The sequence below is a fragment of the Chrysochloris asiatica genome, unplaced genomic scaffold, assembly GCF_000296735.1.
Source record: "Chrysochloris asiatica unplaced genomic scaffold, ChrAsi1.0 scaffold00051, whole genome shotgun sequence".
NCBI classification, from domain to species: domain Eukaryota; kingdom Metazoa; phylum Chordata; class Mammalia; order Afrosoricida; family Chrysochloridae; genus Chrysochloris; species Chrysochloris asiatica.
In genome coordinates this window covers 3,523,721-3,551,528 of record NW_006408569.1, presented here as the reverse complement: position 1 = coordinate 3,551,528, position 27,808 = coordinate 3,523,721, and the positions used below count along the sequence as shown (strand labels likewise).

The 27,808-nt window shown below is 40.8% G+C and overlaps 1 protein-coding gene across 1 annotated transcript in view; it reads right to left on the bottom strand.

Annotated features, from left to right (window-relative positions):
* Positions 1-26,598, bottom strand: part of FRMD7 (FERM domain containing 7) — a 69,531-nt gene extending 42,933 nt beyond the window's left edge. The window contains exon 1 of the mRNA XM_006862816.1: positions 26,388-26,598. Within this exon, the coding sequence (XP_006862878.1) occupies positions 26,388-26,444 (57 nt within the window). The 5' untranslated portion in view covers positions 26,445-26,598. The remainder of the gene's footprint in view (positions 1-26,387) is intronic.
* Positions 26,599-27,808: the final 1,210 nt, after the last annotated feature.

Below are 27,808 nucleotides of genomic sequence, written 5' to 3'. Positions count from 1 at the left end.
GGATTCTTTTTTCTTCTTTTTAAAATAAATACTTGGTTTGTTGTTGATGGTGATAGACACAGCAGCACATACACCAACCATTTCCCCACGTATGAGACTCTGTGACAGTGATTATAATCTTAAATCATGTAACCATTCTCATCCTCCCTTTTCAAATTGTTCCTCCCCATTGACATAAACTCACTGCCTCCTAAGTTTTCTATTGAAGTTTTCCAATTATTTAATTCCACATAGTTCTTACAACAGATTTGCTTTGAATGGATTTGCCTTTGTCCTTCAATATGTGCTTTTATCCTTATGAGACCTTTTCAACGTTCCCTTCAGAGCCCTGGTGGTACAACGAGTTAAGTGCTGGACTGCTAACAATAAAGTTAGTGAATCAAAATCATTAGATGCTCTCCAGGAGAAAGATGAGACTGTCTGCTCCCATAAAGATTTCTAGTCATGGAAACCCTAGAGAGCAGTTACCAAATTGAATGCTTTGTGAAGACTCAGTAAGAGGAATCCCCCAAAATCAGCTTTGGATATGACAGCAGTAGAACGTTGGGAGAGAGAAAAGAAATCAAAATCTGAAAGGATTCTGTACTGCAATTCCTTTGTGTCTGCACCCATGTTATACATGAAATAAACAAATACTGGTTACTATGAGTCAAAATCGACTCAGTACTGGTGGGTTTTAATTTATTCGTATGTGACCTTTTCCATTTTGCCTTCAATTTAACACATATTAACAAGCACTTGCTCTGTGCCAGATACTTTTCCAGGTTTCCGGTACACAGAGGTGAAAACAGAGACATTACCACCAAGCAGTACATAGTCTGGCAGGAAAGGCAATCAGCTACAGCAATGGATGATCACAGTAGTTTGACATAATTGCCATTGTGGGGGCAGGTATGCAGAGAGTGATGTGAGATCACATTTAATGGTAAGATAGGTAAGAGGGTAGTAGCACAAGGGCTTACTAAAGAAGGGGACATCTACTCTGAGACATGAAGCAAGATTTGGGAGTTCGCCTGGATGAAAGGGAGAAGGTTAGTAGGGGTAAAGAAGATTAGAAGACATGATATGCAATGTATACTAATGTTTAATCAAGTACTATTCACATAGCCAAAATGTAGAAACAACTCAAGCATGCATCAGCAGATAGATAAATGAACGAAGAAAATGTGGTCTATTCATACAAAGGAATATCATTCAATCAGAAAGTGAAATGAAGTCCTGGTGCTTTCTACAACATGGATAAACCTTGAAAACATTGTGATGAATGAAATGAGACAGACACAAAAAGACAAATACTGTATGACATACTTATATGAAATGTCTAGAACAGACAAAAGGAACTCCTTGGTGACACAAACAGTTAATAGATTTGACTGCCAACTGAAAGACCGAAGGTTAAAGTCTACCCAGCAGTGCCTCAGAAGAAAGGTCTGGTGATCTACTTGTGATCAATCAGTCATTGAAAACCCTATGGAGTACAGTGTGTGTCAGAATCATCTTGATGGTAATGGAATCTCAAATAGGCAAATGCATAGAGATGAAAGTTTATTATGATTTGCCAAGAGTGGGTGGGTCAGAACTGACCCTATGGCATCTAACAACAACAACAAGAGCAGGTGGGAGGGGCAGATGGGGAGGTATTGCTTAAGGGCACTGAGCTTCTGTTAAGGGTGGTGGCATTTTGGTATAGTGGAAGTGTTCATGGTTACACTGAATGGTGACTGTAAGTGATGTCACTGGATTGTACATGGGAAAATGGCTGAAATGGTGGATGTTTTGTTATACGAAGGGGCTTCAAGAATTTCAGAAGGAAGGAGGGAGGGAAGGAAGGAAAGAAAAAAGAGAAAGACAATGCCTGGTGTAAACAATGAAATGACAAACAGCTTAGTGAGGCTGAAGGAGAAAGTGACCACTGGTGGCAAGAAAGCTGGCAGGAACCATAGCAGGAAAGGCTTTCTGTGCCTTGTGAAGCCATATGTCATGGACAGGGAGATGGGGAACTAGGGAGAGTTGAAGGAGTTTAAGCAGGGGACTGACATGGGAAGAGTTGTGTTCTCAAAATACTCTCCTGGCAGTAGTTGGGACAGAACAACCCAAACTGCACATGTGGATCACCCAGAAATCTAGTTGAAGTATAGATTTAGATCCAATAGGTGTAGGTTTGGGCCTGAGATTCCACATTTCTAACAATTCAGGGTCATATTCTTTCACCATACTTAGTCAACCTGTGTGCTGAGCAAATAATTCAAGAAGCTGGATTACATGAAGAAGAATGTTTCAACAGGATTTCAGCAAGATGCATTAACAACCTGAGATATGCAGATGATACAACCTTGCTTGCTGAAAGTTAAGAGGAATTAAAATACTGATGAAGACCAAAGACTAAATACTTCAGTGTGGATTGCACCTCATTGTGAAATAAAACAAAAATCCTCACCACCGGACCAATAGATAACATCAAAATAAATGGATTGAAGTTGTCAAAGACTTAATTCTTCTTGGATCAACCATCAACACTCATGGAAGCAACAGTCAAGAGATCAAACGACGTATTGCATTAGGCACATCTGCTGCATAAGACCTCTTTAAAGTGTTCAAGAGAAAAGATGTCAGCTTGAGGACTATGGTGCGTGTGACCCAAGCCATGGTATTTTCAATAACCTCATATGCATGTGAAAGCTGGACAGTGAATAAGGAAGAACGTAGAAGAATTGATGCTTTTGAGTTATGGTGTTGGAGGAGAATATTGAAAGTGCCATGGACTATTAGAAGAGCAAAGCAATCTGTGTTGGAAGAAGTGCAGCCAGAGTGCTCCTTGGAGGCCAGGATGGTGAGATTTTGTTCCTGGAGAAGGACACATTTCTTGGTAAAGTGGAGGGTCAGCGAAAGAGAAGGAATCCCCAAGGAGATGGATTGGCACAGTGGCAGCAGCGATGGGCTCAAGAATAGCAACAATTGTGAGATTGGTACCGGGCAGTGTATATTGTTTTATTGTACATAAGGTCACTATGAGTCACTACCAACTCAACAGCACGTAACAACAACAACAAGCTCTCAGGGGAGAGTGCTGCTGCTGGTTTGTGACCTATACTTCAAGAATAAAGATATAAAGGATGGGTGGAGGATACGAGCAAAACAAGTAGCAGGCAGACTATTTGGGGCTGCTGAAGGAAGCAGTTCAGGTGGGAGAAGATGTCAATGTAAAGGAAGGCAGTTGGTAGTGAGACTAGAAAGAAGTAAGATGGGAAATTTGTTTCCATGGTGGGTACAATTGAACTTGAGCACTGATTGCATGTGACAGATAAGGGAGGGAGGGTGCTGGAGATCCTGGCACTCTCTTCTGCAGGACTTAGAGACGTGCTCCCTTTTTGTCTCCTGCCAAAGTAAGAGCTGGCGTGAATGAGCTGAGTCTAAATTTTTCAGTCTTTTAGTCACCTTTATGCATCTACTTAGTTGTACATCACTGACCTTGCTTTACAGACCGCATATACAGCAAAGAGCTACCCAAGCATCATACCTCACTCACCCACCCTGTGACTGAATTTTTTTCTCACCCACCTATCTGAAGAACAGAATGCTTGGAACGTTCCTGAATAAAGTCTGCACATATTTGAGCCCCTCCTTTAGTACTCCCTACCCTTCGCACAGGTCTGAAAAGAAATTCGCAGCTTGTCATAGCCTAAACTTTCTGCTGATATGCCCTTATAAAATATCATTTTGGCACCCCCACTACAGATGAGTTCACTGAGGCATTTTCTTTCTGGCCTTTTATGGCGCAGCGGAGTTCTTCCTCATTAATAGCCAGTTTGCAGCTTACCTCCATCACCCACTCTGGTATGGTACCAGAATCAGTTCCATCCTGAATTTGTGCATCTGTGAATTGCAGCATCTTGGTGGAGACTACTGTGGACTAATTCTTTTGAATCGGGCTGCGAATCTCAGGGTCAGCAGTTCGAAACTACCAGCTGTTCTGCGGGAGAAAGATGAGGCTTTCTGCTCCCATAAAGATTTACAGCCTTAGAAACACTGTACAGGGTTGCTATGAGTCGGAACCAACTCCACGACACATAACAACAACAACAACTCTTCCTTCTGGTTAATTTCCATCTCTTCTTTTATTCTTCAAATCCTAAACTCCAAATCTCATTGTAGATCCAAGAACCAAGCAGATCACTTTAGTGAAAGGATCTAACTTGAACCAAGTAAAACAGGAAGTCTGGAGATAGTTCTGCATTCCATTTGGTGCAGTTTCCAGGCTAAGCATGTTTCATTGACTTTGATTCATTTCTAAGGAACCTTAGTGGAGCAGTGGTTAAGTGCTCAGTCTCTAACTGAAAAGCCAGACATTCGAACTCACCAGGTGCTCTGTGACAGTCTGCTTTCACAAAGATTTGCAGGCTTGGAAATCCTATGGGGCAATTCTACTTTGTCCTATGGTCACAATGAGTGACTTAGGTGGACTTCCATTTCTGCCATGGGGTGACATCTTGATCTAGATTTCTTCACTTCATCCATCTTTCTGTGTATAAGCAGCAATAGGAATGTACCTCACTTTTGGAGAACCCTGACCCCTCCGTAAGTAAGCCCCTTCTCCTCTATTACTACATGCAGGAATCTCAGATTGCTTTACAGAGTAAACCCTGCAAACTGCTTCTTTTTAAGAACTAGTTCACTTTTCACTAAAAATGCAAATATAAACAATGAGTATTAGTGATGGTTGACAGAGTTAATGTAATTGGTGCCACTATATACAGGAATAACATTATACATGCTTATAAGTTATACATGTTTTCATACAAAAACGCAAATATCCTAGCATTGCAAAAAATACTAACAGAGTCTTATGCATTTGCTATTAAAGTTGGAGGCAAACAGTTTTCAAAGAAAGAGACAGTATAATTTGAGAGGTTTCGCTGGGAAAATCCTTTCAGGAACTAGGAAAGGGAGCTCTTTCAGAGCAGGGCAGAAGAAATTCATTGCCAACTTATAACTTTTCTGGGGTTCAGCTCCTGGTAAAAAGAGAACTGCTGAGTGTGGGTAGCGGCTAATTACCAGATAGCAGCAGTTCATTCCAAACAGAGCCCTCTCTGCAGGCAGTCTAGTGTTTTAGCATCTGGTGGAGAGCAAGGTGCAGTTCTACACATCAAAGAACAAAGAATAAATAGGACGCCAGCAGAGGCCCTTTCTCCAGAGCCCATAGGTCTCAGCAATAAACCCTGGAGGGAAGCACAGTGCAACTGGGTACTTAAGGTTTCCTGGTGAGGGGAAGACAAGAGAACAACCCTAATATTTGCTTGTGCACGTGTGAAATTCACACCGAATTAAAACAGACTTTCATTTTGTTTCTAAACACATAAAGCAATACAAAGTGCTGCATGTGTGAGAAACGGAAGGCTCAAAGTTGCTTAGTAGTAACTGCACAGAAAGATTTCTGGTCCATGTGGTTGCCCTATGGGGAAATCTGAGAGAATGACACCAAGACACCGTGTGACCACCACCCCTTCTGCCCTTTGTCGTATTAAAGGGAAGTTGGGAAGGGAAAATTGGAATTTGGATATCTAGTCTAGGATGCCCTCAATGAGATGGATTGATATAGTAACTGTAACAATAGGATCAAACACAGCAACAATTTTAAGTAGGGCACAAAACTAGGCAATGTTTCATTCTGTCCTACATAGGGCTGTGGAATAGGAATTGGAACCAACTCGACAGCATTTAACAACAACAAAATGATGTTGGAAGCTATACCATACCACCAGTTTTTCAAATACCAGCTAGGTAACCTACGATAGACAAGTTGTAACAGAACTGCAAAGTGTCTAAGACCCTATGTGGGTCTGTCAAGGACTTGGTTAGGTTGCATCTCCACATTCATTGCTGGAGTAGCTGGATGGAGTCTAAGTCTTTCACTGCTCAGAGATACCCTTCATACTAAGAAAAGAAAAAAAGGAAGAAGCAAGATTACCACCCTAATAGCAATCTTGCCCCTACTCCTGGAAGGTTGAAATTACCATGCCTATATTGGAAAGACTGTTGAAAAGTGACAGTGTAATTATAGCATTCTCAAGACAGTGTTCCCAAGTCTTGTGGAAATTACTAGCTACTCTGGGTAATTAAAACAATTATAATTGTTTGTTTCCATGTAATGCTTTAGCACTAAGCCCATGTGGTGTGCATGATGCACACAACCAGATTCCAAGTGGTAGCTGGAATTTGCTTTTAAACTTGAGGTTGATAAAACATTCTGTAGACATCTAGCAAGCTGAGGCACGTCCTATCCAGGACACAGCACAGGCCGTTAGATCTAATATCATCTGTGCTCCTAATGTTTTACAAGTGGGTAAATTTAGGTCTGGGGTAGGGAATACACTTGCTTAAGGCCCGTAAGCAGGTTAATACCAGAACTGGGACTAGAACCCAGGTCTTCTGCTTTTCAGGAATGTGTTCATTTCATTACACCAGGCTGCCCTCTCAATGTAAAGGGAAAACTAAGATCTAGGAGAAAGAAGGACAAGAAAGGAAGAGATAAACAACTAAAAGCTGTTTCTTGAATTCACTCTTCCCTTTCATACTCATTCTATTTCCCCCCCTAACTTAAGCATCTTTCTTCACCTTTTGAGTGTATCATTACCTTAATTCTCTCTACTTCAGCTTATTCTTTCAATGTTTCCCCTCCTTTTGCTTGTTTCCTCCCTTGTTCTCAGTCCCTGCTGCTTTTTCCCTAGAATCAGCGTTACTCCATTTATAAAGATTACTCACTAGGCTGCCCAGTGGGGCTGCGAGCTGTTGGAAACCACTCTGTTCTGACAGGCTGTGGATTTCACAGAAACGCTATAAAGAAGCCATACGAAATAATGCCTTTAAAAAATGTCTACTTAACAAGAGGCCATGAAGCACAACACATTAGCATTACTGTGGAGAATCTGTGTGGACTGAACAGAAAACTTTTTTGTTTTTTCTTAACTCAAGAAATCATTCCAAATTTAATGGAATGGGGAAACCTACGTAGAGGCTAGGGACTCATAAGAAAGTTGTATTTTAATGTAACAGGTATATACCAAAAAATTAACATCTGGGTGCTGGCATTCTACCTGATTTTTGCTGCTGTTTTTGTTGTTGTTTTAACATTTTTATTGTGAATTAAGCCATAGTTTACATGGAGAACATCGGTTTTGCATTCATTCTATCGTATTTCATTTCATTGCAATGATTACAATCCCCTTCATGCATCATAATTCAACAGTATTTGCTTCTATTCCCTGTTTTTGTGTTTTTTGTTTTCAATGTACACAAAAACACTCAGGAGTATATAATCATTTAAACAACCCAAGGGCACATTCTACAAGCCCACCTCTTGGCCAGCACACAGCCATACTCTTTCCATAAGTCTAGAGTCTCAGCTGCTCTATCGCTCCATATCATCATCTCTGCCTCCATCTCTGGTGTTGCTGCTTCTCTGGATAGGGTCTCACTTTATGTTCATGCTCTTCTTCCTTGGTGATCCTAGGGTCCTCTGTTTCTGGACTGTAAGATTAACTACCTTCCCCCACCCCTTTATATTACAAAACTTCTACCTTTACAGTTGTGACTGTTGCAATTAGTCATGATAACAGTTACTCACTATTGAATCATAAGAATCTTATCCCCATCTCTTTTTCTCAGACCCGTCTAGACAAGATGAAAACTATTCAATGGGGACTCTATCTTCCCCTGCACACTCTGAAACTAAACTCCCTCTTGAAACCTTGTAAGCCAGTCACTTGGTACCTTTATTGCCTCCTCGTTTTAGGTAGCCATTGCCTAAGTTGCCCGTCTCTATCTTCCCTGTATGCAGAACGGATAAGATTGATCCTTGATGTGAAGACTCCTTCCCTCTCTGTTGGTATTTTGAGCTACTACATCCATAATTAAAGGTCAAGTTCATCAAATTGTAGCAATTTACACTCATTTCCTTTATCAAATTTCTTTATCTTCCTCTAGTCGAGTTCTGATTATCAAGCCATGGAGGCTAGGTCAAATGGGTACTATCTGAAAGTTTGGGTGTTCTTGTGTGTCTCCCCTGACTTCATATTAGCTGGATGCTTCACTCTCAACTCTATCCCTCCATGGCTAGGTCCTTGTCCATGGATTTAGGAGTTCCCAGGTCTCACCACACTTTGGACCAACCAGCCTTCCTCTTCTCGCTTTCATCTCCATCTACCTGATGTTTGTTTGTTTCTTTTTACTTACTAGAATTTTCTAATTTTTCTATAATGAACTTACGTTTGCTCATATTTTGAAGCTGGTTATGAAAGGGTTTTCTAACTGATCAGCACCCTGAAAGGTCATGTGAACTAAAGAGAGGTCACGTGAACTATCACTCAAGCTAATCTCTCTGTCACTAAGTGTTTCGTTCCCTCACCCGTTCACTCTCTCATGTTAGCCAGGTGTGCTTGTTTATTGGCACCTGTGGACTCTAAACTAAGCTACTAGATTTTCCCTGAGGCAGGAAGCCTACCAGCCCCACCCTACCCACTCTTGTCTTCTGGCCAAGCTCACCTCTTGTGGCAGTTAATTGGAACATGCTATTTAACTCCTTTCTCTACTAAGACATCTATCTGCCTGAATTCCTAACCCTCTTCCCCCTAAAGTCTTCACTTGGGTTCCTGCTCTTTGGTCCAACTTGTACCTATAATGGCAGCCATCTAGGTTCTCGTTTGCGTTGCTCGTGTCTTGACTGATCCCATATGTGTTATGCACATATCATAAAGAATCTTCATAAAGATTTACTGAATCTGTGGCTCCTGGATGACTTAACTCCTGGATCTTCTGGTAGCTTTCTGCTCTTTTCCTCTTAGCCTACTATTCCAGCATGTTGCATGAAAGTCCTGAGTGCTAACTCATATATGTGGATCTTGGTGTGAGACCTAGGCTCTAGGGATTACATGATCTTCTTAGTCTATTTTAGATTACAACTCAAAGCACAGGGATTACATCATCTTCTTAGTCTAGTTTAGTCTGGGACTGGGCACAGATTTGGAGACTTCTGCCATTCCCCCTCCCCCAGGCTAGTGTAATATCTATCATTATGATGTGCAACATAACTGAAAACAATTGTCCAGGTATAAAGCACAGCCATGTCCAGAAAAATTTTAATTCACATATTTATTTTAAATATCACATCTCTAGAATTCTAATGCACAAACAAGGGAAAGAATGTTTAACTTGCAAAATGTAGAACTGAGGATGTTATTGATTGAATTGTGTGCCCCCCTCCAAAATATGTGTCAACTTGGGTATGCCATGATTCTCAGCATTATGTAATGATGCTCCATTTTATGATCTGATGTGTTGTGATCCTATGTGTTGTGAACCCTACACTCTATAATGGTAATGAGGTAGGGTTACAGGCAGTTATGTTAATGAGGCAGAATACAGTCTACAGGAGTCAATCTCTTTTGAGATATGAAAGAGATGAAACAAATCAGGGGAGATCAGAGGGACCTCAGTACTACCAAGAAAGAAGATCCAGGAGTGGAGTGTGTCCTCTCCTTACGCTGAGAACATCCTAGATTCAGGATAAGATTGATGTTATGATACATGGAGATCTTCAAACAACTCTGGGATCATCGATGTTCAAAGGAAACAAGAATTTTCCCCAAGAGCAGAGAGAGAAAGTCTTCACCCTGAATTTGAACTTCTAGCCTCCTAAACTGCAAAAGAACAAATTTCTCTTTGCTAAAACCATCCACTTGTGGTATTTCTGTTATCGTAGCAATAGATATTCAAGACAGTGGGGAACCTGGGAAAAGGGGATAACCAGGATTTGTGATTGATCATTCGTGTTTAGTGGAAAACTGGGGTCCAAGAGATACTAACTTTTGTGTCTTAAAATTCGTTGCACACTCCCAATGCAAGTTTTCCCAATACCTTTCTCCTTTAAATGCTTAGGTGGAATTATTTGTGCAGAATGACTTAGTTAAGTTGACTCATTGCTATTTATAAATCAAAAACCAAAGATGTTCCTCTTCTCTGAATGTTGAATTTGACCTTTGATTTTCCTCATTTAGGAGGCTTTAGTCCACATTCCTCCAAACAGAAATGAATAAGCTTGTTCACAGTGGTAGCCACAGAAAGACTTGGGTGATTAGGAGTAAAATGACCTCTTCTTCATTTGGGAAACCGGAAGCACTGGGCATTTCTAATCTCTGGCAACCCCATTTCAAACAGTGAGTGAGGATATGCTGTGACCACACGTTTTACATGGGTGCAAGGTTGATCTAGGGAAAAATTGTTACTGCAATCCATGAAATGTTAGGTCCACAGCCCTCCCGACTTAAGACTACTAGAATGCTTTATCAGTTGACATTTTATCAGTTAATTCTTTTTGTTTTTTTCTTTTCTTTTTTCTTTTTTCTTTTTTTTTAGTTTTTATTGTGAGTTGAGTGATAGTTTACATGGGGGAACATCAGTTTTACACTCATCCTATCGTATTCACTTCATTGCAAAGATTACAATCGTATTTGTTTCATTGTAATGACTACAATCCCCTGCATGCTTCTTTTTTTTTTTTTTTTGATTTGCACCAAAACAGTCAAGAATATATAATAATTTAAACAACCAAAGGTCACACCCTGAAAACCTGACCCCCAACCACTAGCACACGTCCCCTTTCCCTCCATGAGTCTAGAGTTCCTAAGCTGCTCCGTCTCTCCATGTCATCATCTCTACCTCCATCTCTGGCATCGCCGCTTTTCTGGGTAGGGTCCCACACTCAGCTCCCGCTCTTCTCCCTTGATGGTCCCAGGGTCCTCTGCTCTGGGACTGTAAGATCAACCACTCACCCCTTTTTGCTACAGAACTTCTACCTTTACAGTTGCGATGATCACAATTAGTCATGATAACACTTACTCACTATTGAATCATGAGAGTCTTGTCCCCATCTCCTTTCACCAGACCTGTCTAGACAGGATGAAAACCACTCAATGGGGATTCTACCTTCTGCACACTCTGAATCTAAACTCCCTCTTGAAGACTTGTAAGCCAGTCAGTCACTTCGTGCCTTTACATCCTCCTCATTTTAGGTAGCCAATGTCTAAGTTGCCCATCCCTATCAACCCTGTTTACAGAGGGGATGAGAATGATCATTGCTGTAAAGATTCTTTCCCTCTTGGTTGGTATTTTAAGCTACTATATCCATAAGTATAGGTCAAGTTCATCAGATTGTAGCAATTTACACTTGTTTTCTTAAAAAAAAAAAAAAGGGAAAAAAATTTTTTTGCCCTCTTTTTCTTCCTCTAGTCAGATTCTAAACATCCAACCATTGAAGCTACGTCAAATGGGCACTATCTGCAAGTTTGGATGCCCTTGTGCATCTCCCCTCACTTCATATCAACTGTATGTTTCACTCTCAGCTCTAGCCCTCCATGGCCATGTCCTTGTTCATGGGCTCAGGAGTCCCCAGGTCTCACCAGACTTCGACCAACCAGGCTCTTACCACATTCCAGGTCGATGAGGGTCTATGTAACTTGGTCAGACTCATATTAGCTAATTCTTAAGAGTAGGGATTAGCTGGCTGCCGAGAGCAAGAATAGAGTTCATTCTTTTATTGATTCAACAGATATTTATTGAGTATCTACTATGGTGGTGGCAGCGGTGTGCCGTTGAGTCAGTTCTGACTCACAGTGATCCTGTGTAGGGTTCCCATGGCTGTAAATCTTTACGAGAACAGTAAATCTCATCTTTCTACAAAGGAATGACTGTTAGATTCGAACTGCTGACCTTGCAGTTAGCAGCCCACCTCGTAATCCACTATGCTACCAGGTCTCCTTGAGCATTGATGATGTTTCCAGTTAAGTGCTAGCTATACAATGGACAGTCCTGACTTTCACAGAATTAACAGTATTCACTGTGTTCTCTGTACTCTTGATCTCATACATTGAACCCCTTAAGAACAACCTGTCATTTTCTGCTTTAGGCAATTCCCAGACTTTATACACATTATCTTTCTAACTCAGTCCATTTATCTCAACTAGAGCCATTGTCCATCTGCCCTATGAACACTCCGTGACAGTCCTTGCATGTCCTGCATCCCTGTGTTCTGCACCCATCCCAACATACAGAAGAGTAATCTGCTTAAGATGTGGCAAGCCAAAAATAGCTTCATTACAACACAGTGGCTCTTGAAGGACAAACATTAAAGAGAGAATATAGTCACCAAGTGCATGAACTCTTAACTCTTGTTCAGTTCAAGTCCTATTTTCCACCACTTATTAGTTCTGTGACTTTGAACAAACCACTTCTCTGCGTGGTTTGCTCATATGTCAACTGATAACACCTACTTCACTGAGAAGGATCTCTGGTAGTGTAGTGGGTTACGAGCTGCAGTGCTAACCTCAAGGCCAGCAATTCGAATCTACTAGTTGCTCCACGGGAGAAAAATGAAGCTTTCTGTTCCCGTACAGATTTACAGCCTCAGAAACCCTATACAGGGACGCCATAAGTTGTAACCAACTCCGCGGCATATAATCACCACCACCTCACTGAGACAGGGCCCTGCTAGTGCAATAGTTAAGTGTTTGGCTGCTAATCAAGAATATTTTAAATGATTGTTAGAGATCTGTTTGTCTGAACTCACCAGCATCTCCATGGGAGAAAAATCTAGCAATTTGATTCTATAAAGCCTGTTGTTAAGTGCATTCAAGTCTGTTCCGACTCATAGCAACCCTATATAGGGTTTTCGAGGAGTGGCTGGTGAATTTGAACCACCAACCTTGCGGTTCAAACTGACCTTGCGATCCAATGCATTATCCCACAGTACTACACCAGGACTCCCTAGGAAACCCTATGGGAAACCCTATGAGGCGGTCCTACTTTGGACTACAGGGTTGATTTAGGGTTGCTATTAGTCAGACTGCAAAGTCAGTGGTTCAAGCTCACCAGCTGCTCCTTGGAAACCCTATACAGGGTCACTATAGGTCGAAATCGACTCAAAGGCACTTCACAACAACAATTAGTCAGAATCAACTCAATGGCACATAAAACCAACATTTCGTTGCTAATTTCAATGAGATAACAAATGTAAAACACTTAGTATCTGGCACAGAATAAACACTCCAATAATATATATTAGCTACTGTCATTACTACTTCGGTTGGGAAAGAATTGAACAGTAATGAGGGCTAATGGGTAATGACGAAGCTGATATTTTGGAGCCAGTGTGTGGAGCGCCCTCATGTCATATGATGTGAGCAGCTTGAAAAGTCTGGCCCTGAGATTTTCATTCTGATTGCATAGGCAGGTAGTAGACCTTATACAACAAACTTTCCTGGTCTTCTTCTTTTTAAATTAGTCATTAGTGGGGTTTTTTTTGTTGTTGTTTTTCTTTTTTGAGCATATGTCTTATTCCACAACAATATATACTCAGTTTTTTTTGTTTTTTTTTTGTTTTAAATCAGGGAGGAAAAAGAAACATAGAAGCAGGAAGTGACAAAATGGTCACGCAGCAACTAAGAACCTCATTGCCATTAGTTGCTGCTGAGTCAGCTCCAACTCACAGCAATCTTGTATAGAACAGAATTAAATGTTGCTCCATCCTGTGCCAGCTTCATGATCAATCCTTGACATGCTCAAGTTCAATGTTGTGCCTTTTGTGTTGTGGCTTCAAACCTAAGGGACTTATCTTCCAGCAATCTATGAGACACTGTTTTGTTGTGATTCACAGGGTTTTCATTGACTAGTATTTGGAAGTAGATCACCAGGCTTTTCTTCCTAGTCTACCTTAGTCTGGAAGTTCTACTGAACCCTGCCCACCATGGGTGATCCTGATGGGATTTGAAATACCAGTGGCATCGTTTCCTAGCTTCTAGCACCATAGCAACATGCAAGCCATTCCAATACAGCAAACTGACAGACAGATGGTATTACCATAGTGTACATACCCACATTTGTTTCTGATTCTACTACTAAACCGTGAAGCTCCTTGAGGCTTCTTGTTGTTGTAAAGTGCCATTGAGTTGATTCTGACTCGTAGCCACCTGGTATAGGGTTTCTGAGGAGCAGTTGGTGGGTTTGAACTGCTGACTTTGTGGTTCCAACCGACCTTGTGGTCCAGCACATTAAGCTTCAGCATCACACCAGGATGCTTAGGACTATTCTTATTTATTTTGCATCCTCAATACTTAGTGCAGTGCATGAGAGCAGTGAGGGCTCATTTAAAATGTCTTAAATGAAAGGGGAAATGAATGAAGAAGCAGAACAACACGTAGTTCACATTTATCAACTCACAATCGGATGAAATAATTAGGTGGAAATTCCTAGAACACAGAAGAATAGACAATTGACAGGAACTTTGTGACTGATTTCTAACAATCATTTTAAATGTTCTGAGTGGGAAGTTCTTGGCTCCAGTTGGTTGAAAGGCGAATTTCATCATAATTGAAGGAATCTTAGAAGACAAAGCACCTCTTGTCTAAAACAGTTAAGCCCTGAAATTAGTGGTGAGGTGCCATGCCTAAGTGTTTCCAGGGCCTAGGGTCAGCTCACCCAGATAGATCATTCCTCTCTGGCCCTACACCTTGGACCTCGAAGAGAAGGCTGCAGTGAGCAAAGAGGAAGACAAAGAATAAAGTGAATGGGACTGGAATAAGATTCTGTTGGGGTAATAATGGGAGCTTTTGCACAGCAGCTGTGTTGAGAACCTGACAAGCTACATAGATCAGTAAGTTCCACAGAAGAAATGCCCCCTGAATGTCTGTCACCTTCCATTCTTTCTGAGCTTTGCAGCCTTCCACTGTCCCATGAAGTGCCCTGCCCAAGCACCTCACTGGCCAAGTCTGCATTACCTCTTGAGGTGCAAATGAACTGTTAGGGTGGATCTCCCAGCAGCAGAACTGGTCTAACAGAAGATTTTTCCAGTTTGAGAGTCTGGCAGTAAGTCTCACAAAGGCCAGCACTGCTCTCTGGTGCTGGGATGTTAGGCTTCAAGCCCCTTTAGGAAATAGCTGGGCCAATTCAGCCACCTCCCAGGTGGTTCTGCACCTCAAGGTATTGCACTCGACTCAGTCTAAAGAATTCTTCATTCTCTCAGTGCCAGTTGACAACATCATTGTCTTAAAGCCCAAGTTAAGGCTAAGCTCTTATTCATGAAATATATTTGTATTTGTGACTGATCAGACAAGGATGCAAGTCTGGAATTAAAAAAAAGAGAAACTCCAATAGAATTCAGAGGAATCTTGCCCTTCAGCAAGTTTCACTGGGAATGAAGCTCTCTGCCTGAGCTACCGGGCAGGGAGCCTCCACCCGCCCTCCCCACACTGGGCAGCAGGCGGGGCCTGCACTGTGATGAAAGGTGAAGGGGTGGCAAGGCCCCAACGAACTGAAACTCTTCACAGAGATTCCCACGAGTGCAGACTTGAACAAACACCCAAACGCCACCCACCCAGCTCCAGAGCCTGTTCTCCAACCCCCCCGCTCTCAGTGCCTCAAATCTTCTTGGATTCTGGGTTCCTTTCTCTCTTCTTTGCAGCTGTGGAGAGTGGGGGAAAAGGGGGCAGGGAAGGGGTTTTCCAGACCCCTGGACTAGAGTATCAGAAGGGCAACATGGCAGTCAGGTGACAGCAGAAGTGGAGCTCCAGAGGGGTAGGACAGGCAGCATCCAGAAGCAAAGGCGCTAATTTAGTTGAATGGATTCTGCAAATCAACACACATAAGGGTATGAGGGGCAGAGAAATTCAGTACCTTTAACAAAGGCATGAGCCCCTTGCATTAAAAAATATATTCCTGGCAAAGAGACAACCAACTGTGGCTAGACTGGTATCCTAGAATGTCAGGTTGTTTTTTCTGACCTTTTTTTTTTTTTTTTAAGTTTTTATTGTGAATTGAGTGATAGTTTATCTCCTCCGTGCATCATCATTCAACAGTATTTGCTTCCATTCCATCTGTTTTTTTTTTGGGGGGGGGGAAATGAAGAAGTGGGGTGTACACAAAAACACTCAGGAATATAAAATAATTTAAACAAGCAAAGGGCACATTCTGCAAGCCTGTCTCCTGGCCACCAGCGCCCACTTTCTCTCTTTCCACAAGTCCAGAGTCCTCAGCTGCTCTATCTCTCCACATCCTCATCATTGCCTCTATCTCTGGTGTCATTACTTTTCTGGATAGGTCTGACTTGGTTTTGAAGCTCCTTCACTAGGAATTTTTTTTGTGTGTAGGCATGGGGGCTGGGGATGGTGGTTCACTGATCTAGTCAGTCTGTTGGTCATTCTGACAAACAACATTGAGCATCAAGTGTGAGGCAGGCTGCCTGGGATCAGGAAAAAAGCAGGAAGGTTTGCTTGCACAAAAAGGAATCACCCTTCAGCAATAGATCTACTACTGCCTAACCAATAACCAGCTACAGTTCTGGAGCGAAATAAATTAGGGCTTGAACCTCAAGTCACCCACTAATTTTAATAGCAATATAATTTTGGATAAGTCAAACTCTCTGAGCCTCAGTATACTTGTCTGTAAAATAGAGATAAAGTCAGGTCTTGCTGGCTTGGGATATTGATGCTTGGATATAGTTGGGGCAAATTCCAACATGGCTTCAATGGAGCAACTACTTCCACAGCACTTAGTGTGTGCTTAAATGGTACAATGCTTAACATGCTTGGCAGCTAACCAAAGGTGCATCGGGAAAAACAGGCCTGTAGACTTACTTCTGAAAAATCAGCCATTGAAATGCCCTGAAATACAGTTCTAATCTGACACACATAGATTAGCATGCATCAGAATTGACTCATTCACAACTAATTTATTGGCAACATGCGCCTGACATTGTTTTAACTATTACACATATGCTAAAGCATCTAACCTTGTAACAAACTTATCACCAGGTCTTTCTTCCAAGACACCACTGAGTGAATTCCAACCTCCTGGTACTAACAACCTTAGGGAGGAGATGCTATATTATCCCCATTTTACAGATAAGAAGAACTGAGACATAGCAAGGTTATGTAACAACTTTAGATTGTTGTTGCTAAGCGCCACAGAGTTGGTTCTGACTCAAAGTGATCCTGTATAGAGTTTCCAAGGAACTCCTGGTGGGTTTGAGCCACCAACTCTGCAGCTAGCAGTCCACTGCTTATCCTACAGTGTCACACCAGGAAAGTAATACTCAATTACTTGATTTCTGTGATAACCTCAGATAGGTTATGCAGAATTTATCCAGCACATAACTGTCAATAAATGTTATTTGTGATAATCACTGTTACTGTTTGTTGCCATTTTTATTAATTGTGATACTGTAGGATAAGCACTGGACTGTGAACCACAAGGTCAGCAGTTCAAACCCATCAGCTGTTCCTCTATACAGGGTCGCTCTGAATCAAAACTGACTTTTACTGCACTTAACAACAACAACAACCATTTTCTATAAGCAGTGACCACAGAGCAGTAATTTGAAATGCAAAGGGTTTGGCTTTTTCTATCTGCTTCCTTAAAGAAAGCCCAGTATTCTCTTATGGGTGTGTGTGTGTTGTGTACCATATGTTAGATAACCTTTGACATTATTATGGACACCTCACCCCCTCTAAGTTTAAAGACTCCATTGTTATTGTTGTTATGTGCCGTGGAGTCCTTCTGACTCATGGGGATCCCATGTGTCACTGAGCTGAAGTTTCCCCCATAGGCTTTTCTTGGTTGTAATCTTTACGGAAGCAGATGACCAATCCTCCTTCCGTGGTGATTTGGATGGGTTTGAACCTCCGACTTTTCAATTATTAACTAAATACAAACTGTTTGTGCCACCCAAGGACCTATATCTAGTATGCATGGACTCTTGGTGTGGCATTGTAGAATCAGCAATGGACTTGGAACTACAAGGTTGAGAGTTCAAAGCCATCAGCTGCTCCTCAGAAACCCTATACAGGATCACTATGAGTCGAACAGACTTGAAGGCACTTAACAACAACAAAGATGTAGCCACTGCCTACCTCTTCTTTAGCCTGACATTCCCCACCTTCCCTCCAACACTCCGTTCTTCATTCAGAATGACTTTTTTGATCTTTGAAAAGACTATAATCACTTTCACACATTAGCCTTCACTATTTCTTTGTGTAGGACGCTGTACTTCCTCCCCCCCCCATCCTATTTTCCACTTTCCATACCTCCTTCTCACAACTTAAATGGTTCATTCTTTGTGAAGTTTTCCAGACATTCCAAGTTTCAGATTTTAGAAGTGAAAAAATAAGGTTCAGAGAGGTTACTTGATTTGTCCAAGGTCACAGAGTTAATGAGACAGTCCTATTACTATCCCAGTGTATGGGATTCAAAATACACATTTTCTCATTTATGTTACTCCTCATCACTCTGGGAGATAGAGGTTAAGTGACTAACTCAAGGCTACAGGGCTAAAATAGTGCAGTTTTTGTGGCCCCAAATCCAGACACTTTCTACTTGTTGTTGTTGTTAAGTGCCGTTGAGTCGGTTCCGACCCGAGGCTGTAAATCTTTATAGGAGCAGAAAGCCTCCTCTTTCTCCCATGGAGCAGCTGGTAGTTTCAAACGGCTGACCTTGCGGTTCACAGCCCGATTTGTAACCACTACGTTACCAGACACTTTCTACTACAGCACAACTATTTGATCTCATTGGAGTTGGAAGAGTCTTGGTTCATGAAAGGGAGAAAGGTTACCCATTTCTTTACTGAAAAAAAGGTTCCTCACCATTAGAATGAAAAAAAAAAAAACCCCACAACCAACAATAACAACAGAAAACAAGCTCGTAGTCAAACATCCAAATAGTAAAAAACTACCAGCACCAATGAAAAAATCACTGGGTAATTCTTTGTCTTCCTATTTAGTTTGAATAGAGCTCAGTCCCAACACAAATCTTCTCTGCTTCTTTCAGTAAATGAGACCTGATGGAGGTGGTTATGTGCCGTGGAGTCGGTTCCAACTCATAGCGACCCTGTACAAGGAGAGTTTCTGAGGCTGCAAATCTTTACAGGAGCAGAAAGCCTCATCTTTTTCCAGTGGAACAGCTGATAGTTTCGAACTGCTGACCTTGAGTTTCACAGCTTTATTCATAACCACTACGCTAAATGAGACCTAGTGGGCTTTATTATCAGCTCCCACAGGAATTGGATGCGCTGACTCACTGTATGTTCTCACTAGGTGAGCCACTGGGTATCCATTGCATTAGCCAATATGATCACTTACCAATTCAATAAACGTTAGAGATGTTTTAGCCCCTTCTTTTGACGTTAGGCTCCAGAAACCATCAAAGTGAAATATAATTTTGGAAATTCACAAACAACAGCTGTTTTCCTCCTTAACCATGTTTCTTCCAAGACAAAAAGTGCAGCAGATACAGGGGATACTGACAAGAGAACTGTGTCAAATACGGTCATGGGATTACTATTTTGAAAAATTCTCCATTTAAAAGTGAGATAAATAGCTCAGGTTAGGTAGCAGGTTCCCTTTCAAAGGTATTCACTGCTGTTGAATGTGTGTTTGTGTATGTGAGTGTGTCCATGCGTGCACACGCTCTGGGGGAGGGAAACAGAGTCAAGCTAGAAACCTCATCTTTTCTATTACTTCCAAGAACTTAGGAAGATTTAACTTTGTGTTTTCCCCATGTTTTTTCAATATAGATAATTCTCAGTCCTTGTGGGGGAGAAGCAAAACTAAATCTACACTAAAATCTGCAATTAATTGATTCTTATTGGGTTGAAATTCACAGAACATAAAATAAATTATTTTAGAGGGTGTGGAGGGAACTCTCATACATTTCTGGTAGGAGTGTCAAATGATGCAACCGCTGTGGAAAATGGTATGGCACTTCCTTAAAACAATGAAAATAGGAATAACATATGATCCAGCAATCCCATACCTAGTAGTATAGATTCTAGAGAAGGAAGAGCCATGACACAAAAAAAGAAATGCACACCCATTTTCATAGCAGCGTTATTCACAATAGCAAAAAAGAGGGAAATAACCTAAGTGTCCATCAATGGATAAATGGATAAAGAAACTAAGGTACAGACAAAAAGTGCAATATTATGCCCTGTTAAAGAATAACACAAATTGAGGAAATATCTCATAATATGAATGAACCTACAGAACATTATACTGAGTGAAATTGTTGTTGTTGTTAAGTGCCATCACGTTGGTTCCAACTCATATGTACCCTGTATAGAGTTTCCAAGGAGCAGCTGGTAGCTTTGAACTATCAACCTTGTGGCTCACAGTCCATTACTGATCCTACAGCGCCACACCAGGAGTGATATTAGTCAACCCCCAAACGATAAATATTGTATTAGACCATTACTATAAAAAGTCATGCAAAGGTTTACCCACAGAAAGAAACAGTGTTTGAAGATTATTAGGGGTGGTAGGGGAAGGGAGAGTAACTCACTAACAAGAGTGTTGGTTGGTGTTGGGCTGTGTGCTGTGGAGTCGGTTCCGACTGATAGCAACCCTGTATAGGGCTTCCAAAGCAGTAAATCTTTATGGGAGCAGAAAGCCTCATCTTTTCTCCTGAGTAGTGACTGGTAGATTCGAACTGCTGACCTTGTGGTTAGCAGCCTAGCTCATAATCAACTATTATACTGTTATTGTTGTTGTTGTTAAGTGCTGACACATACTAGGACTCCTTAAGACATCAAACGACGTATTGCATTAGGCAAATCTGCTGCACAGGAACTTTTTAAAGTATTGAAGAGCAAGGATGTCAGCTTGAGGACTAAGGTGAGCCTGACCCAAGCCATGGTGTTTTCAGTAACCTCATATGCATGCAAAAGCTGGACAGTAAATAAGGAAGACCGTAGAAGAATTGATACTTTTGAGTTATGGTTTTGGAGGAGAATATTGAAAGTGCCATGGGTTGCCTGTAGAACCAACAAATTTGTGTTGGAAGAAGTGCAGCAAGAGTACTCTTTGGAGGCCAGGATGGCCAAACTTCATCTCTCATACTTCGGACATATTGCCAGGAAGGACCAGTCACTGGAGAAGGATATCATGTTTGGTAAGGTGGAGGGTCAGATAAAAAGAGGAAGACCCCCCAACGAGATGGATTGGCAAAGTGGCAGCATCAAAGGGCTCAAGCGTGGCAACAATTGTGAGGTTGGCCTAGGACGGGGCAGTGTTTCGTTCTGTTGTGCATAGGGTCGCTATGAGTCTGTACCGACTCGATGGCAGCTAACAACAACAACAACAACAACAACAACAAATCACAATAAAAGTGAAAAGAAAATGTGACTGTATATGAATCTAAAGAAATATATTAAACACTTCAGTGGTAGAGTGAGGGAATTAACTATTTTAATTTGTATAATTCAGCAGCATTTAGGTCATGCACAATGAATGCAACTGCCATCTCTATCAAGTCCCCAAACGTTTTTATTACCCCAAAAGAAAATCTTGTACTCACAAGCAGTCACTTCCCACTTCCCTCTATGCCCTGCTCCTGGCTACCACCCGTCTGCCTTTTGTCTCTATGGATTTACCTATTCTGCACATTTCATATAAATGTAATCATACAATATGTGGCCTTTTTCGCCTGTATTCTTTCACTCAGCATACTACTTTCAAGGTTCATCCATGTTGCAGTGCATTACCTCATTTCTTTGCATGGCTGAATAATATTCCAATGGATGTATGAGTATACATTCATCTGTTGATTGACATTTGGATTGTCTGTACCTTGCAATTAATTTTTGCATCTTCACCTTAATTTAGTTTTCTTCCTGTCCCCCACTACTGTTGTTCTACAAAGCCCTCTTTGATTATTGTTGCTATGTTGTCCATGTTGTTGCTGTTAGGTGCCATCGAGGTTGTTCAGACTCATCGTCACCCTGTGTAGGATTTCAGAGGAGGAGTTGGTGGATTTGAACTGCCAGCCTTGTGGTTATCAGTCTAGTACTTATCCTACAGTGCCACAGAAGAAAGATTAAAGCACCACAGTACCATTGCAAGAACAAAAACAGGGGTGATGTTGATATTTGGCAATGATGACTTTCAAGAAATAAATATGATATCTTCTAAAGCAAGATGAGGTATTCACTAAATTTAATTTTAAAAATTAGATTACACTATTTTCAGCACATTTCAGTAATTTTGAAGTCCCATATTTATCCTCCACTCCTACTCTCAAATACAGAGTCCTGGTTTAGTACTGGTAAACCCTCTACAGGGTCGCTATGAGTCGGAACCAATTTTACAGCATACAACTCACCCTCCAAATACTCTTGGAATTCAAGAAGGAAAAGGTTGACTAACGTCCTCAGAAAGTTAAACTATAAAATTAACACATAGTGCCTCTGAGCAAAGATGTGCATTAAAAAAAAAAAAAAATGTCCTTCAGTTGACTTTAATGCATGGTCCCAAGTGTATCAGAGTACAACTGTGCTCCATAGAGTTTTTTGTTTTCGGTTCATTACAATTTATTTAATTTAAATAAAAACAAAAAAACTGCAACATTTGAAGGAAAAAACAAATCTGTTTCCAATGAAAATACAAACACTTTAGTACTTATCCAGCTTGCTTTTGTTTTTTTTTTCCTTTCTTCCCTGTAGGCTCTTCTGGGCTCAAACCAATCAAATGAGTGAAAACTAATCTTGACTGGAGCATTAAAGCATGTTGCACCAATTAAATTACACCACTATATTATTATAATACCTTTCAGACCAATAAATTAAAAAGACAAATTCAAATTAAAAAGTAACTTTTTATTACCAAAAAAATTAAAATAAAATAGAAATTAAGTAAAAGTCACAACATGGATTTAAAACAAAAAACATTGTGCAGTCAAGTTTCCCTTTCTTTTTCCTTCTAGGAATGATAGCATGCCAGAAAACCCCTACTGAACAGTTCCAGTTTGGCAACAAGCAGTCAGTTGATCATTCACATGTGTACTCAAGATAGGAGGCTGGGGCAAAACCCACCTGATTCACTTCGTAGGGGTTTTGATGGCTGCTTTTTAGAACTAGATTACCAGGTCTATCCTCTGAGGCACCTCTGTGTGGACTCGACCTAACAAACTTTTTGTTAGCCTCCAAGTACCTTAACCTGTTTGCAATACAGAGGACTCCCTAGATATGCACTGTGTTGTTGTTGTGTGCTGTTGGTCAGTTTCTACTCATAGTGACTCTGTATAGGGTTTCCAAGAACAGCTGGTGAATTTGAACTGCTGACTAGTGCTTATCCTACAGGGCCACAGCAGAACCCTAGATATACACAGAAATTTCTAAATAGCAGGATGGACCTAGTGCCAGTCACTCTTCATAGTAATCTACTGAAAGTATTAACAGATCAAAGACAGAGTATGCCAGCCACAAAGGGCTGTCACCAACCTTGTAACAGAGAAAGGAGTCACGGAAGCCAATGTTGGTAGTGCCTAGTCAGCATTCCCCAGGCTGGAGTGTGCCCTTGTTCAAGGACTTTGCCTATGCCTATGATGCTGTGTGTTGTGTCAAGAACAGGGCCTGGAACATACTAAATGATTTGTTGGAGTCCATGGGTGGTACAGATGGTCGATGTTCTTGGCTGCTAACCAAAAGGTTGAAGGATTCAAGTCCAGATGAAAGGATTCATGTCAGATGAAAGGTCTAAGAATCCATTCCTAAAAATCACCCATTAAAACCCCTCTGGGGCATAGTTCCACACTGACACACATGGGGTCACCATGAGTCAGAATCGACCCCACAGAAACTGGTTAAAGATTTGTTGACTAAATGAATGAGTGATCAAAAGGTCTCAACAACAAGAAATTTGGAGGAATCAATGCATCATCGGCAATCAAGTATTAGGAACACATATCTCATTTTCTGTCACCATTTGACATAGGCTGTAACTGATGAGAGGTCCCCAGTTTTCTCCATTCCACTGTAAATGATGATATTGGCATTCTGATTTTCCATATCAGTCTCTGACCTTAGTTCTTGTAGAATGGTGAGAAAGCAGACTTCTAGGTCTCTAGGCTTGAGCCAGATCTTGGAAACTGGCAAATGCACCAAGATAATGAAACAGAGGGTGGGAAGAAGGGTTACAGATGTCAATCAGCCTTTGCTAAGTGACACTGCCATGTATAATTAGGTGTCCTTTTCAAATTTGTACAACTGTACTTTCTGTAATCTGCAGAACAGTGCCCAAGAATCCACTATTATTCTTCCATGAAATCGTTTTCTTTAATCTTACCTTGAAGGGCAGTTCTTTCTTGGGTTTCACCATGGCCTCTGGGACTTTAGACAAATTTGGTATCAAAATCCCTCCTATGAGGCTTCCCTCAGTTACTAAAGAATTCTCTTCAATATGATTAGAAACATTCCTTTATCCTGTTTAGGATGTTAGTACTAACAATAGAAGGCATTATTTCAGTTGTTTTTCAAGTACTGGATCATGTCATAGTCTCCTTGACCTCTAAGAACTATTTTTCCACAGAGCTCCTTATCCATCATCAAAGGCTCACTGCATGTAAAATTGCCCTTTGAGGGCAACGGAAAGGACATGATGTTCATGAGCAATGTTTCAGAAGGACTAGAAGGCTACAGCAGATGAGGTCTTTGAATAAGGGTGGTCCTAGTGTAGTAGATAGGACTGCACTTGTGTGGTCCTGCACAGTCACTTAACCTCCCTGAATCGCCATGCCTTAATTGGAAAAATAGGAAATTAACATTTTCTCTGCTTTCACTCACAGGCTGGAATGGAAGATGAAATGAATAATGAATGTGAGATTGCTTTATAAAGTTTAAAGTGCTATCCACCCAAACTACCACTGCTATCAACACCACCAGCACCATCATCACCACTACCACCATCATCACCATTTTCAGCCTATTATTGTTTAGGTGAGAAGACAATGTTGGATGACTACAGCTAGTGCTATTGCTACTCTCAGTAACAGCAGATTGCTACTTACAGCCCAGCCTTCCACAAAGCAAAAAGGACCAGATGCTTTGACACCCGAATTGCTACGTATCAAACCTCTCCCATTATCTTTCCAAGGAACACAATGTGTTACAGCTGGAAAAAAAGAAAATCTAACTTGAAGCCAACTCATACTGGCTTCAAGCTGCTGGAATCAACTTCTCAGAAGGTGCCATTTCGTGATGCTCTGGTACTGTACTCACCCCTATCCCCCTACCCACCCACCCCCACTTAATTGGGTCTGAATTTGAACTGCACATTCAGAAAGCTCTTCTGTCACTTTTTGTCAAAAATTTCTCTTTGACTTGCTTGAAATATCTATTAAAAACCTTGCTTAGAGCAATGTCTTTTGAATACCCAGCTCACTAATTCAGGTACTAGAACGCTGTAAGTGTACACTCTCAGCCTGCAAATGGATAGACTACTCAAAAGGTATTTTCCACCCCTTAAATATAGTTCCAAGAAAGAATAGGAACTGCCTCCTATCTCTAATGGAAGCTATTTGCTACAAAAACAAAACATTCAGGTTGTGAACCTAGAAATGCCTTTTAGACATAAAAGTGCAAGGAAGAGACAGCAAAACAACAGCCCAAGCCAAGCAGTCATCACCCCCAAAGCACATGAAGCACTCATTTGAAAAATGGGTTACCCACACACCCAATATCACAGCTGAGCTCCAGTAGTTGCCAGTTTATATATAAAAGAAAACAACCAGCATTTTGTATGAATTTCAAGGAAAATGAATGATTTGTTTCTTGTTAGTAGCTAATGCAAATATCAGAGCAAACAGCATTTTTTTGTTCCAATAAAATCATAGAACATATGAATCCTGACATCAAAATGTAAATATCTTAAGATACTGGAAGATGAGTCACAAATGATGTGCTTAATACATTTGTTCTTTCTTGAAGAGATGAGGTATAATTGTACGCAATCATCCTGTAGATAGGAATTATATTAAGAACCCTGAACTATAAGCACTAAATCAAACTAAATGATCTCTTATCCTATTTTCCCCTTTCATACTTGTCATTACTTCCTGAAGTTCTCCTTACAACTGTATAATTCTACCCTCAACCCTGTACATTTTCTTCAGGGGAAAAAAAGAGTCGTTTTTCCCCTCTTCTTTCCCTTAGAACCGCAATTTTTTCCCACAAAATGTTCATGGGGTGATACTCATAGATAAATAATTTCAATGAGCAATAATCCCTTATGGGGTAGGAGAGCTAAGTTATTTCTACTGTGACTTTTTGCAAATATTAAACATATCTTAAAATTTTCCTTTTGTTTTCCCTGGAGAAAGTGAACCTGTCTAGAAGAAAGGTTAATGGAGAAACATAAGTTCCAATGTGATATTAAATACAGATTTCTTTTTCAAAGGCTACAAAACCACAGTCCTCCATTTGGCCCTAAAGAAGACATAACACCGCCAGCTAATGGGCCGTCCACAAATGACCATTACTGAATGAATAATAAAGGAATAATAGCAATGTGATTTTCACTTACATCAACCACAAAAATCTTCTGGGATTCATCCAAAAACTGCACTTTTAAATGTAGCATCCTCGGAGAGGCCGTTGGACTGCGAGCAGGCTCAGAGTGCTGTGGGTGCTGCGACAGGAAGGGGGTTTTCTCAGAAATTTCACTCTCAGCTGGATGCAGTGCACTCGGGTACCCCCAACCCCGCCCAGACACCCCACCCTCAGCAGGGCACACTTCTGTTTGTGCTGCTGAATGCTGGTGATCAATAGCATCTGGGCAGTCTCTTATTTGGCCAATTTCAAATCAAACTGGACTCTTTACCCCCTTTAAACTCAGTCCCTGTCTTCAAAGAAAACTGAAAAAAGAGAAAGTATTAGTAATCCCTGGGGATTTGTTTTCTTTCACAAGAGTGCAATTTTTGAATCTCAGATGAGGCTTTGACAAACTGAGAAAAAGTAAAAGTATTAAAGATAGTTTCATATTGCACTAAAAATTCCATGGCAAAAGTAGGAAGATCTATCTATCTATCTATCTATCTATCTATCTATCTATCTATCTATCTAATTTTAATACTTGCATGATTTAAAACCAAAGGCATATAAAAAGAGATAGAAAAGCCTCATTTTTCCATTTAATTTTGTTTGTTTAGTCTTTGGTGTTTTCTTTCACAAATACCGTACAAGCAAATACAAATGCACCTCCTCATATGTAAGCAGTATGCTATTACATTGCTTTGTGACTTCTTTTTTCTACTTCATTTATCAAAGATTGCTCTTTAGTTGTACAGAGAGAGCTTCCTCATTCATTTTCACAGGTTCACCATTTTGCATTGTATGAACAAACCACAGTCTAGTCAACTAGTTTCCTATTGATGGACATAGGTCATTTCTAAGCTTTGCTATTACAAATAAGGCTGAAGTGAATAGTCTTGTCCACCTGTCATTTCCTATGTGTGCAGGTTTATATGTAGGATAGATTTCCAGTAGTGAAGTTGCTGGTGAATGGTAATGTATTGATAATTTTGATAGCTTTCTAGATTTCCCTTTACAATAGTTGTACCATTTGATAGGCCCATTGGAAATGCATGAGAATGCCCATTTCTCCACAGGCTTACCAACAGAGTACAGTGTCAAACTTTGGGATTTATGTTAAACTGATGGGTAAGAAGTAGATTCTCAGTGCACTTTTAAATTGGGGGTTTCATGTTGTCACACCAGGACTCCATACTGAGTGGGGTTATGCATGTTTTTTGTTATTTTATTTTATTTTTTTACTTCATATATTTAAGGTGCATTTTCCACCTCTCATCTGTCAGCCTGTCATACTGTGGTGGCTTGTGTGTTGCTGTGATGCTGGAAGCTACACCACCAGTATGCCACCACCTGTGGTGAACAGGTTTCAGCTAAATTTCCAGATTAAGGCAGATTAGAAAGGAGAGGCAGACC